Source organism: Salmo salar, chromosome ssa13 (genome assembly GCF_905237065.1).
Source record: "Salmo salar chromosome ssa13, Ssal_v3.1, whole genome shotgun sequence".
NCBI classification, from domain to species: Eukaryota; Metazoa; Chordata; class Actinopteri; order Salmoniformes; family Salmonidae; genus Salmo; species Salmo salar.
Genome location: NC_059454.1, coordinates 61572612 through 61587192, shown reverse-complemented (window position 1 = coordinate 61587192; position 14581 = coordinate 61572612). Strand labels below are relative to the sequence as shown.

Here is a 14581-nt window from a genome sequence, read left to right as displayed (position 1 = left end):
AGTGCCTTCTTGCCGTGGGCTCTACACAAAAAATTAAATCAAACTTGCTTGCTCTAATCGTGCAGTACCTCATTTGTTCTCCTTTTTGTTTTGTCTTTTCGGCATGTTCTCTGTGAGTAGGCTATACTTTGATTTACTTTAATGTACCTGTAAGCTAGCCTAGGTGTTGATAGCAACAGCGGCATTCTTCGGGAATTCTGATAATTCTTATGTAATAACTCGAAAAAATGTAAAAGTGAAGTGTAACTTTGAATTGGGACTTTTGATGTGTATACTAATGCAAATCCATTTACATTTATGCTACCTATTCTTTAACCTTCTCTGTCATGTTTCTTTCTTCCACTGATGACCATGTATCTGAATGACACTCATGCCAGAAAATGTTCCGAGAATGTTTAAAGAACGTTATAAGGGAGTGTAATGTCATAATATATTTCATTTAATCATAAAAAAAATCTGTTCATGGCACTTAATTCAGAATAACAGTTATTCAGTTATTTCAGAATTTCCCCTTCTGCTTGACTTCCATGTGTTTCACGCTCTGTGATGACAGCCAGAGATGTGTTTTCTATCAATAGCCGTCAACCATTGTATTCAGTCATATGAAAGGGAAGCCACAATTAATTCATTCACATCTTGAAAGAGATGTGCTTAACGCAGAACAGCTCCAAAAAACTATATGAGCTCACGTAAAACCGGCATCCGTTTGCATTGCTTCTGCCATGAACCACAGCCAACACCGACCTCTTTCCCACAAAGGGAGAGAGAGAGAGAGAGAGAGAGAGAGAGAGAGAGAGAGAGATGCGCTTGCTGAGTTCTCAGGTCCTCCCCTGCCAACTCCCAACACGACATCGGAAAGTGCAAATGTTACGGATGTCACATTGCTTGCTTAGTGAGTACCACTTCCCACCGATTTGGCTCATTCCTGGCTCGAACTCAGGACCTCTGCTTTGCTAACACATGTGACCCCCCCCCCCCTCCTTGACAACGTTGTGAAGAAAGCTATCTGTGGAGTAAGCTTACGGTACGTTCTTAACTACACAAAGATCAATAGCTATGCGAAACATAGTGCTAAAACAGGAGCGAGTGGAATGAAAATGTGTAACACTCCAAAATATACCGTAACCCTAAAGATCTTTATTTATTAAATGCATTTAAGTTATTAAATGGGACTGAATCAAAAGAGAACAATCTCTATTTAGCGGACGGCTACAACCGGAGTTTCAGTGTCTGATAATATATGCATAGTGTGATCAAATTATGTTGTTGTATTTATTTTAAATACAGGGACCCAACACTTTTAGCGGCGGCCATCTTATTATATTCAGGAAGTGGCTGTTGCCAGGTTGGCTAGAGAAATTACTTCTACTGGATATTGGACATTGACTTTCCAGCATTTTCTAAAAGCAGGAGGCTAGTTAGCATGTTAGCTTGTGAGCAAAGACATTACTTTCACTAAGGGATCCTGTTCTCACCTGCATGTCACCCCCGAGCTTCTGAGTGGCACTCAATTTAATCTAATTAGGCCCATATTGAGTAATCATTAGAAAATTATCCTGTTGTCCTCTCTCTAGCTCCTTCTAATTACATACTGTATCTTAATTGCCGCCATCATGTCATGTATGGGAGGGAAGAGGGTTGGGCTAATCGGTTAGCGCTCTCTAATTAGCTTTTATGCTAGTGTCATGGAGAGCCCTAGACTTGGTCAGCCATGTGGATATATGAGGATATGTGAGAGTGGGCGATATGCAGAGGTGATATGGCTTTAGCGTTCCCGGGGTCATGGCACACAGCTTGATTGGCTGTCGTGCCAATCAAGGTGAATGTGTAGCACATCGGTATGTGTAAAACTTTCTCCATAGCCTGAAGTTTCCTCACTTGCGGCAGCGAATAGCTAGCTTTTCGCGTAGCACAGACTGGTAAGATGCTTCAGGAGGGCATTCACGTGTGCTAACAAAGCCTCGGTATGAGCCGAATCAGGAGAAAGTGGGACTCGTTAAGCAAGCAGCGTGACATCCTTTACACATGGTGGGTATAAATCATTCATAGCATTAGCGGTGATCAGTGGATTATGTGGGTAATTATAAATATGTGTGTGTGTGTGTGTGTGGACGTGTTTAACTATACTTGTGGGGACCAGAAATCCACACAACAATCGTAAACGAACAAATGCTATTTCTAGGGCATTTAGGGTTAAGGTTAGAATTAGGTTTAGGGTTAGGAGCTAGGATTCGTTTTAGGGTTAGGAGCTAGGGTTAGGTTTAGGGTTAAAGAAAATAGGATTTTGAATGTGTAACGGCTGTCGTGTGTGGAGGACCAAGACGCAACAGGGAAGTGTATACTCATCTTCTTTTTAATACTGAAGAAGGTGAAACAAAATGAAACACGTATACAATTACGAAAACGACACTAACAGTTCTGTCAGGTGAAGAACACAAAACAGAATACAACTACCCACAATCCACAATACAAACACACCCCTAATTATAGGACCTTCAATCAGAGGCAACGATAGACAGCTGCCTCCAACTGAAGGCCCCAACACCAATTAGCTAAACATAGAAATACAAATGACTAGACAAAACATAGAAATAAACTAACAGAACAATAACCAAAACCCTGGACTAATAAATCAAATACCCCTCTCTACATGGACACATACACACAACCACCCTGAACCACATAAAACAAATACCCCCTGCCACGTCCTGACCAAACTAAACACTAACAAATAACACCTTTACAGGTCAGAACGTGACAGAATGGGACTGAATTGTATGTCCCCACAAGGTTAGCTGCACAAGAGTGTGTGTGTGTGTGTGGGGGGGAGAGAGAGAGAGAGAGAGACTTGTGTAACCAATGTATAGTGAACCAGTCAGAGAGACGAGAGAAGCTAAGCTGTTGACTTGATTCAAAAGTGGTGGGAGTATTTGAAGAGTTTCATTTTGTAACACTATATATCCATTTTCAGAAAGTTGGTAAATTTGCTTTTATTGTATCAAGAAATGTGTGTTTTTTCACTGTCTAATCATGGCATGGGGCATATATTTGTTTAAAATCTATCACTTGATGGTTTCATTTCAGTGAGACAAATTATCATGTTTTTTTGCAAAACACTATATTTCCGCCTCTGAGAGAAAAAAAAGTAGTACTGCTAGGTTTTACAGTCAAATGTAACAACTACATTTTTAATAAAGAAATGTACAAATACATGTGTGACATCAATACAGGAATATCAGATCTATATGTAAAACATTTACTTTTAACCGTATAGTCATTTAGCAGATGCTCTTATCCAGAGCGACTAACAATAAGCACATGCATGTTAAGATAGCTAGAATGGACAACCACATATCACAGTCAAATACATAGGATACGAACGTTCCATTCCAGCTAAACAATGGATATGTAGCGTTTTCATACACATCTCAAATCTATGAATAAAAAAATCTGAGAACAGTAATATTTCACACACACATGAAATTACCCATAAGCTAACTTTTCTGATGAAAACACACAAATGGGAGACATTTGTGGACATAGTGTTTTGGAAATAAACTCTTAATTTATAAGTACGCATACGGACACAGTGGCTGGATTTATGGACATGAATCAGCAAACATGAATTCCCAAAATGTGTATCAATAAAGCAAACGTTTGAGCTGTGCTAGACATTTAGGCCTGCGCGTTTATAGCATCTTATTCAATACGACTGCAATTATATTTTAACAAGCATGAAATTATGGACTTTTGTCAACAACAACAAAAATCTTGACCAGGCACTGTAAATAGTTTTTGATGGTTGTACAAAACATTAAGAACACTGGCTCTTTCCATGACAGACTGACCAGGTGATTGGATTGTGTATGTGTGCCATTCAGAGGGTGAATGGGCAAGACAAAATATATAAGTGCCTTTGAACGGGGCATGGTAGTAGGTGCCAGGCACTCCGGCTTGTGTCAAGAACTGCAACGCTGCTGTTTTTTTTTTAACGCTCAACAGTTTCCTGTGTGAATCAAAAATGGTCCACCAACCAAAGGACCTACAGCTAACTTGACACAACTGTGGGAAGCATTGGAGTCAACATGGAACACTTTTGACACCTTGTAGAGTCCATGCCCGGACTAATTTAGGCTGTTCTGAGGGGGGGTGCAACTCAATATTAGGAAAGTGTCTTAATGTTTTTTACACTCAGTGTATAATACTCATGTGACGTCAATATGAAATGTATAATATTAATCCCCCATACTGAGCCTTGCTGTTTCGAAACTTGTGAAAATACTCCATGCTCTCTCACCATTATACTTTGTTTTTGTTTTCATCATCAGTCTGTGACTGACGATACACTGAATAATGCTCTAAATTCAAAATGCTTTATTGGCATGGCAAAAAAAATCATAAATATTTCTAACAAGTTCTCACACAGAACCTAATGAAAATATAATTATTCTCTCAACACTAAAGCATCTCAAATACTGTATATTGCCTAATGTGCCACAGAGACAAATTGGCTGTTGACAGACACTTTTTAGTGGTCTCACCTGTCTCTTTGAGTTGAAGTGATTTGCTTTATCTGCAATCAATTGGGATAGTCTGCGTCCCAAATGACACCCTATTCCCTACATGGGGCACTACTTGTGACTAGTGCACTACATAGGTAATAGAATGCCATTTGGGACGCAGACGGAAGCTCAACAGAAAATCAGCCACTCAGGGACATTTCTGTTGTTCTTTCCTCATCGTTTCTTTTTCTGCCATCCATTGTGATGAGACTGATCTCAATGTAAATCCCCCCTGATGCCATTTTAATGCCATCCTATCCATGCATTGTACAGTTAATCCAGACCAAGGTCCCAGATGTGTTGCATTGGCCATTGGTTTCTCATTGGAATGAGTGCCTTGTAAACAGGCTGAAAAAAGGTTTACAATGTATTTCAATGGAGAGATGTACACCTTAGTTGGATAGAGATATGCTGCAGGGTTGAGGTAGATTTCACAAAGGAGAGGGCAGTGAAAAAAACATTAATCACCTATTATGGATTATACTTTTCTTGCAGAGGTGGTTCGCCCATCTATGATTGTGTGAGGAGTAACCTTGTTTGAGATTATCCTTCTTTGAGGAGTAACCTGTCTGAGACCTGAATACATGTGTGAGCAGCACCGCAGCTAATTTCTGGGCTTAAGCTCAGTGGGCTAATGTTATTATTGAGTTATGCAAGTTCGATTCCACTGTATCAAAGCACAACAAAGCTAACCTCTCCACATGCTGTGTGTATGAGGCAGTTAAGTCCATTCTACTTTGGGCTCATTATTACCCCCAATACCCTGGTGTGTGTGTGTTTGTGTGTGCGTGTGGGAGTGCATCTGTGTATGTGTCTGTGCACCTGTGTGTGTGTACATGTACACTATATATACAAAAGTATGTTGACACCCCTTCACGTTAGTGGATTCGGCTATTTCAGCCACACCCGTTGCTGACAGGTGTATAAAATCGAGCACACAACCATGCGATCTCCATAGTCCAACATTGGCAGTAGAATGGGCGTACTGAAGAGCTCAGTGACTTTCAATGTGGCACCATTATAGGATGCTACCTGTCCAACTAGTAAGTCAGTCAAATGTCTGCCCTGCTAGAGCTGCCCCGGTCAACTGTAAGTGCTAATATTGTGAAATGGTAACGTCTAGGAGCAACAACGGCTCAGCTTTGAAGTGGTAGGCCACACAAGCTAACAGAATGGGACCACCGAGTGCTGAAGCGCGTAGCGCGTCAAAATAATCTGTCTTCAGTTGCAACCCTCACTACCGAGTTCCAAACTGCCTCTGGAAGCAACGTTAGCACAATATCTGTTTGTCAGGAGCTTCATGAAATGGGTTTCCATGGCCGAGCAGCCGCACACAAACGTAAGATCACCATGTGCAAACCGTCAGTTGATTGGATTGGTGTAAAGCTCGCCGCCGTTGGACTCTGGATTAGTGGAAATGCCTTCTCTGGAGTGATTGATCACACTTCACAATCTGGTTTTGGCGGATGCCAGGAGAACGCTACCTGCCCCAATGCACAGTACCAACTGTAAAGTTTGGTGAAGGAGGAAGAACTGTCTGGGGCTGTTTTTCATGCTTCTGCCTAGGTCCCTTAGTTCCAGTGAAGGAAAATTTTAACGCTACAGAATACAATGACATTCTAGACGATTCTGTACTTCCAACTTTGTTTGGGGAAGGCCCTTTCCTGTTTCAGCATGACAATGCCCCCATGCACAAAGCGAGAATTTGACTGACCTGCACAGAGCCCTGACCTCAACCCCATCAAACAACTTTGGGATGAATTGGAATGCCGACTGCGAGCCAGGCCTAATTGCCCAATATCAGTGCCCGACCTCACTAATGCTGTTGTGGCTGAATGGAAGCAAGTCCCCACAGCAATGTTCCAACATCTAGTGGAAAGCCTTCCCAGAAAAGTGGAGGCTGTTATAGCAGCAAAGGGGGGACCAACTCCATATTAATGCCCATGATTTTGGAATGTGATGTTTGACGAGCAGGTGTCTGCGTCCTTTTGGTCATGTAGTGTATGTACGTGTCTGTAATGTGTCACTAAGCTCCTTTTCCTCTCTGCCCACACAGTTCTGCTGGGTGTGTTGACGGTGTGTGCCCAGACAGAGATGAAGAGGGTTGTCGGGGACAATGCCACACTGCCCTGTCACCACCAGTTCTGGGCAGGCGACGCCCCCACGCTGGACATCGAGTGGCTCCTCCTCAAGCCCAGCTCCAAGCAGAGAGTGGTGAGAGTGGCTGACTTGACTGACGACTTGGAGTGCATCTCAATTGACTTAAGTGTCTTCCTCCCCTTGTGTCCTTTCCTCCATAACTAGCAATGCGAAAGAACATTCCTGGTTTCGGAATCTATATTGCTGTCACCTACCCTGTGTTTTCAGATCAGTAGGAGAGGACACAAGGACAGAAAGCAACTCCATACTATTGAGATGTATCATAGAACCAGAGGAAATTATAGCATATATGTGTGTTCCTTTGTACAGGATAGAGAAAGAGAGAAGTAAATGGGAGGAGGGAGCGCGAAACGCTAGAGCAGTGGGCATTACTACCGCATGACATAAGATGACATAACATATGACTTCATGACACATATTACAGTACCTCACTATCTCCAGTTCATTGAGGCCAATATTAAGTCTTCTCAATGACTAGGAGGACCCCCAAAGGACTGAATCAAACTCTCATCCACTTCTCTCAACTTCGAAGATCTGCCTCTTTCAGCATGCAGGCTGTCTTGTTTTTGTCATTCTGGTTTCACTGAATCCATCTGCAGTTCTTTTTTATGACCGGGAATTGGCAGGTGGGCATAGTTTTCTTTCCATTTGGCCTCTGGTCAATCTAGCCTCCAAGGTACTGTCAGGCTCGTTAGACCAATACGTCCGCCTACTTTCTCCTTCCACTCTCTCCCTGCGGGTTAATAAAAGTGCTGCTACAGTTTGCCTTTGGGCGAATGATCGTTTACTAGGCTTGCGGTTTATCCGCGGAAATAAAATCTCATTCGCCCACTTTACAGGCTTTGCTTGGATATCCATGGTGATATGTAATACCTGCAATGGGGGTTATAAACTTTAAGTGCTGTAGGGGGAAAACATATGCATTTGTTGATTTTTGAATTTCCTTACATGGTCAAATTATGAAATGAAGTCTTGATCCTTGCATTTGTTGATTTATAAATGTCCCTACATGGTCAAGTAATGAAGGAACGTCTTGTTTTGTCTTTGGGTCTTAGATAATGCCGTGGTAGACACAGTTTGTTCATGGTATTTCTATTAACTAGGGTACCAGGAGGGGTAAAGGTAAAGCGGTAAAATAGTGGGGGGTATGCCGTACCGGCCTATCGCAATGAATAAAACATTATTTAACATTACTGCATGTCAACCGCATGAAAAATGGGCGAATTGACTGGAAACCAGGTGGTATACGCTCCAAATTGCTTTGTGGTTTGAGTAGAACATTTACATTTTGTCATTGTGGAGAGATGATGAGTGGCTCTCGGCTCACCGACAAGGTGGAGATGAGTGGCCGAGACCGAGGCGCTTGGGTAACAGTGGATGCATCAATTCAGGTTACAAGTGTAGGCCTAATGCCTAATGCAGAATATCATTACAATACACGTAGGTGTTTAGTAACAGATGTCTCTTTCCATTCATCAAATTGTGGGTGCACATTGCACTGTTGGGGGTTGGATGCTGAAATTATTTTGTGAGTGGACGAAGGTGCGCAAGTAGCATACAGGAGTGCCTTTGTTATGTGATGAAAACATCATGACTGGTTGTGTTTATGCCACATTAAAAGGCATAGGCTGTGTGTCCATAAGGCTAGGGGAAGCTTTCCCTAAAGTAAATTGAATTGCCAAAAAATGATATAGCCTAATTAACTTACTCCTGTCTATACAGAAAGAAATAAAGTCGCTCAAAATAGGCTACTACAACAGAAAGCATGATTTGGCCACAGAGGATCACTGTGGATTGTTTTAAATTGCATAGCCTACTGTGGTTAGGGCCCGCAATTTGGGCAGCACGAGCTGCAAATACCAAATAGATGATTGTTGAGTTGTGACTGTCAGTGAAAAGCAGAGACTCAGCCAGGCATATCGCAATATTAAAAAATACAATCGCGGTAAAACTTTTTGGAATGCAAATGGCTATTGCTATAAAGAGATGACAAACATAAAAAACTATTTTGATAAATGTATTGATATTATTTCATCCTTCCACAAGATATAGTCCCGACACAAATCTAGGGTTGCTACCCAAGCCGGCTGGTCGTTCGTTCTATTGGTTCGGTTGCCAGACACGCAACCCTGTCGTTCAATTATACTGGCTGGCAATGTTCTTATCCATTGCTTGCTAGCTAGCCAACTACAGCTAACTTATAGTCATGTCAAACAGTGCAGCCTGTTTGTACAAATTACCTCGACTAATCTGTACCCCCACACATTGACTCGGTACCGGTACCCCTTGTATATAGTCTCGTTATTGTTATTTTGTGTTATTTTGTATTTTATTTTTAACTTTAATAAAAAAAAATTACCTTTATTTAACCAGGCAAGTCATTTAAGAACAAATTCTTATTTACAATGACGGCCTACCCCAGCCAAACCCGGACGACGCTGGGCCAATTGTGCGCCGCCCTATGGGACTCCCAGTCATGGCCGGATGTGATACAGCCTGGATTCAAACCAGGGACTGTAGTGACGCCTCTTGCACTGAGATGCAGTGCCCTAGACCGCTGCGCCACATGACAAATACATTTCGTGTTAAACCTGCCATTTTAAACAATATACAGTGTATTCGGAAAGTATTCAGGCCCTTGCCTTTTTCCACATTTTGTTATGTTACAGCCTTATTCTTAAACTGATTAAATTGTTTATTTTTTCATCAATGTACTCATAATACCCCATAATGACAAAGCAAAAAGAGGTTGTTAGTAATTTTTTGCAAGTGTATTATAAATAAAAAACTGAAATATCACATTTACATAAGTATTCAGACCCTTTACTCAGTACTTTGTTGAAGCATGATTACAGCCTGGAGTCTTCTTGGGTATGACGCTACAAGCTTGGCACACCTGTATTTGGGGAGTTTCTTCCATTCTTCTCTGCAGATCCTCTCAAGCTCTGTCAGGTTGGATTGGGAGCTTCGCTGCACAGGTATTTTCAGGTCTCTCCAGATATGTTTGATCAGGTTCAAGTCCGGGCTCTGGCTGGGCCACTCAAGGACATTCAGAGACTTGTCCTGAAGCCACTCCTGCGCTGTCTTGGCTGTGTGCTTAGGGTCATTGTCCTGTCAGAAGATGAACCTTCGCCCCAGTCTGAGGTCCTGAGCGCAGGTTTTCATCAAGGATCTCTCTGTACTTTGCTCCATTCATCTTTCCATAGATCCTGACTAGTCTCCCAGTCCCTGGCGCTGAAAAACATCCCCACAGCGTTATGCTGTCACCACCATGCTTAATCGTAGGGATGGTGCAGGGTTTCCTCCAGACGTGACGCTTGGTATTCAGCGACGCTCCCCATCCAACCTGACAGAGCTTGAGAGGATCTGTAGAGAAGAATGGGAGAAACTCCCCAAATACAGGGCTCATAAACAAGACTCGCGTCATAAACAAGACTCGAGGCTGTAATCGCTGCGAAATGTGCTTCAACAAAGTACTGAGTAAAGGGTCTGAATACTTATATGAATGTGATATTTCAGTTTTTTTAAAACCTGTTTTTGCTTTGTCATTATGGGGTATTGTGTGTAAATTTATGATGGGGAAAAAACTATTAAATCCATTTTAGAATAAAACTGTAATGTAAAAAAAATTGGAAAAAGTCAAGGGGTCTGAATACTTTCCGAATTCACTGTACCTTTAAAAAAGGTAAGGGCGTGGAACAGAAAACTAGTCAGTGTCTGGTATGACCACCATTTCCAGCGCGACATCTTGATCATGCTGTTTATTGTGGAATGTTGTCCCACTACTCTTCAATGTCTGTGCAAAGTTGCTGGATATTGGCGGGAACTGGAACACGCTGTCGTAATCATCGCTCCAGAGCAGCCCAAACATGCTTAATGGTTGACATGTCTGGTGAACCTCCTAGAAGAACTGGGACATTTTCAGCTTCCAGGAATTGTGTACAGAGCCTTGCAACATTTTTTTTTAATTATTATTATTATTTTTTCACCTTTATTTAACCAGGTAGGCTAGTTGAGAACCACATGGGGCTGTGCATTATCATGCTGAAACATGACGTGATGGCGGCAGATGAATGGCACGACAATGGGCCTCAGGATCTCGTCACGGTATCTCTATGCACTCAAATTGCCATCAATAAAATGCAATTGTGTTCATTGTCGCAAGCTTATGCCTACCCATAACATAACCCCACCGTCACTCTGTTCACAACGTTGACATCAGCAAACCGCTTGCCCACACGCCGCCATACATGTGGTCTGCTGGTATGAGGCCAGTTGGACGCACTGCCAAATTCTCTCAAATGACCCTGGAGCTGGCTTATGGTAGAGAAATTAACATTACATTATCTGGCAACAGCTCTGGTGGACATTCCCGCAGTCAGCATGCAAATTGCACTCTCCCTCAAAACTTGAGACATCTGAGGCATTGTTGTAACGGCTGTCTTCGTGAAGAGAGGACCAAGGCGCAGCGGGTTGCGTGCTCATCATTATATTTATTGAATGTGAACACCAAAACACAATAAACAACGAAACGACGACAGGAAACAGTTTAGCAGGCTATACACATAACAGCAGTGCTAAAGACAACTACCCACAATTAACAAACAAAACACATCCCTATATATAGGACTCTCAATCAAAGGCAACTACAAACACCTGCCTTCAATTGAGAGTCCAATACCTAACATAGAAAATACTAAACTAGAAAGAACATAGAAATACAAAAACATAGAACATAACCCAAAACCCGGAAATAATAAATCAAACACCCTTCTAAACAAACCACCACCCCGAACCACATAAAACAAATACCCTCTGCCACGTCCTGACCAAACTACAATCACAAATAACCCCTATACTGGTCAGGACGTGACAATTGTGTTGTGTGACAAAACTGCACATTTTAGAGTGGCCTTTTATTGTCCCCAGCACAAGGTGCACCTGTATAAGGATCATGCTGTTTAATCAGCTTCTTGATATGCCACACCTGTCAGGTGGATGGATTATCTTGGCAAGGGAGAAATGCTCACTAACAGGGATGTAAACTAATTTGAGAGAAATAAGCTTTTTGTGCGTATGGAATATTTCTGTGATCTTTTATTTCAGCTCATGAAACATGGGACCAACACTTTACATGTTGCGTTTATATTTTTGTTCAGTGTATATATTTTTTTTGTATATGCAATACCAGTCAAACGTTTGGACACACCTACTCATTCAAGGGTTTCCTTTATGTTTACTATATTCTACATTGTAGAATAATAGTGAAGACATCAAAACTATGAAATAACACATATGGAATCATGTAGTAACCAAAAAACACAAAAATATCTTTGAGATTTGAGATTCTTCAACGTAGCCACCATTTGCCTTGATAGCTTTTGCACACTTCAAGAAAAACCCTTGATTGAGTAGGTGTGTCCAAACTTTTGACTGGTACTGTATCATTTTTGGAGGGGATTTTGGAAATTCTACGGCGACCACATTTTTATATCAGGCGACCCCACATGGGGTCGCGACCCCTAGTTTGGAAACCGCTGGGCTGCAGAAAAATCGTCATGCGTGCATCTGTTTTAGTCAGTCAATGTCCACATTATTATCACATATTTTAGAATGTAATAATAATTTGATTATCATTGCATTGGCAAAGCCTACATTTATTATTATTCTTAAAATGGTAATAGTCTACTTTTTTGACACTTTTTGCATGCTTTTTGGGGGAGGGGTTCTATATCAGGCCCTATATGTAGTTATATAAATTATACCCTAAAGGATGTATTGTCCTAGGCCTATGTTCTTGTATAGATGGAGTTATGGGCCAATTTGCATATATTCACCTTTACTCCTCTAAGTACACATGTGGAACTGCATAAACTTCCTTTTTATTTTTGCTTCAAACCATTTTGAAATGTTGATCCCAATGTCACCGATTGGCCCCATTGTTTATAGAAATAACCTTATAAAGCGCAGCATGTGGTATGATAACCACATGATCAGAATAATATGATGACTGTATTTACAATAGGGGTTAAAGTTCTCCGTCACTGTGATGGATTTCCGTCATATGGATTCTGGAGAGGTCGTTTTTGATGTAGGTCCGCAATAATGTTTCTCTCTCAGTTACACAGTGTGCACTGAACTGACATGCATGTTACTGACACTCCGATGTTCAGATGAAGGGAATGAAATCGTCTACAACGCGCATCACCGCAGCACTCAACTCAAACAGCGGTGTGTAGCCTACTGTAGATGCTAGCAAAGTATTTCAAAGCCTGATCTCTCTCCCTCTCTCTGCTTTGATAGACATGAATGAGCCTGCAACTCATCTCTCCAGCGTTGCACTTGATAATTTATTTCCTTATAGAATCATAGCCGGGCGAAGAGTTCTGCAGGAGCTGCAGCACCACTGATACATTGAAATACATTTGCAAAGTTATACTGGAGGTGCTGCAGAGCCCATGAAAAATTTAAATTAATTTGCCAAAGTTATAGACTTACTGCTGTCTGTTCAGAAATAAATGAAATAATTCAGAATGGCCTACTACACCATGAGAAAGCATATAATTTAGCCACAGAGGATTAGCTTCTTCTTTAAAAAAAAGCCTAGCTGTACAATGTAGCCCAATAACAAGGCATAGCCTACAGTCGGGAACGCGCGGCAAATCTGTCAGTGAACAAACAGCATACAGACAAAACAGGCCTTTGGCAATACTTAAAATACAATCGCTGGGAAACACTGGTTGGAAAGCAAATGGCTCCTGCTGAAAAGAGGACTTTAATCTGTCTGCTGTAGGCCACCAAAATATTTCATACATTTTCTAAAAGGCCTATTGTTTTACAAAGTAAAACAAGAGAGGCTCTTGGCACGAGCACATCAGCCATCGCCAGCGAGTGAGCACCGCATCATTAGGTGAGTCAGTGAAGCTGGAAAGCATTTTTAGGACTATAGTTTCCTCCTCATATTGTAGCCTACAATATGTGTTTGCACACACCGAGGCCTAGACTATTGATGGATTCAAGACGAGGTCATTTTTATTGATCTCAAAATTCTCAGTTTGTCAGTAGCCTGTCATTTTGATCATTTGTGTGGTATTATGGTGACTTCATGACAACTGGGAACTCGGAAAGAAACAAGGTCGAATCATGACGTCAGTGATCTTCAGGTTGGAAAGTTGGAGCTCTAGGAAGAGGCCTGAGCTCCCGACTTGGAATTCTGAGTTGGATGACCATTCAAAACAATTTTTTTCCACAGTTCTCAGTTGTCTTGAAGTCGGAAGTCAGAGATTTCCCAGTTACGAGTTCCCATGTTTTGAACGCGGCATTAAAAAGATTATGCCAAAGTCTCCAGTCATGTAAAATGACGTAGAATTGCATGAAATGCATTTATAAAAGGCCACTAAAAATGTTCTCCATGTGTGTAACTTTTGTAAGTTCCTCTACTCTGCTGCTCTATGCCACTATGCAAATGCAATGATATGCATGCAACGCTTTACTTTAAAGGGTTTTTTTTCTCTCATGCGTTCCGGTACCTCAGAGCTCCCTAGGTCACCACCCTTTCGTACTGTACTGTGTGTGTGTGTGTGTGTGTGTGTGTGTGTGTGTGTGTGTGTGTGTGTGTGTGTGTGTGTGTGTGTGTGGCTCAGTTGCTAGAGCATAGTATGAAAAATGTATGCACTCATTACGGTAAGTCGCTCTGGATAAGAGTGTCTGCTGAATGACTGAAGTGTAAAAAAAATGTGTGTGCATGTTCATGCTTCTGTTTATGTGACAGTGTATTTGCATATGTGCATGTATCCATGTGCGTGTCACCTACACACACCCACAACGTTTCCCCGGATAACCATGTGTACATAACAGTT

General features: G+C 41.6%; 1 protein-coding gene across 4 annotated transcripts in view; it reads left to right on the top strand.

The window, feature by feature from the left end:
• The window catches only part of LOC106567546 (CXADR-like membrane protein), a 141494-nt gene that overhangs the window by 110515 nt on the left and 16398 nt on the right, over window positions 1-14581 (top strand). The window contains exons 1-2 of one of the 4 annotated variants that reach the window (XM_014136986.2): window positions 743-892; window positions 6619-6776. In XM_014136986.2, the coding sequence (XP_013992461.1) occupies window positions 802-892; window positions 6619-6776 (249 nt within the window). In that variant the 5' untranslated portion in view covers window positions 743-801. The other 3 variants (XM_014136989.2, XM_014136990.2, XM_014136988.2) reach the window with 3 other exon arrangements.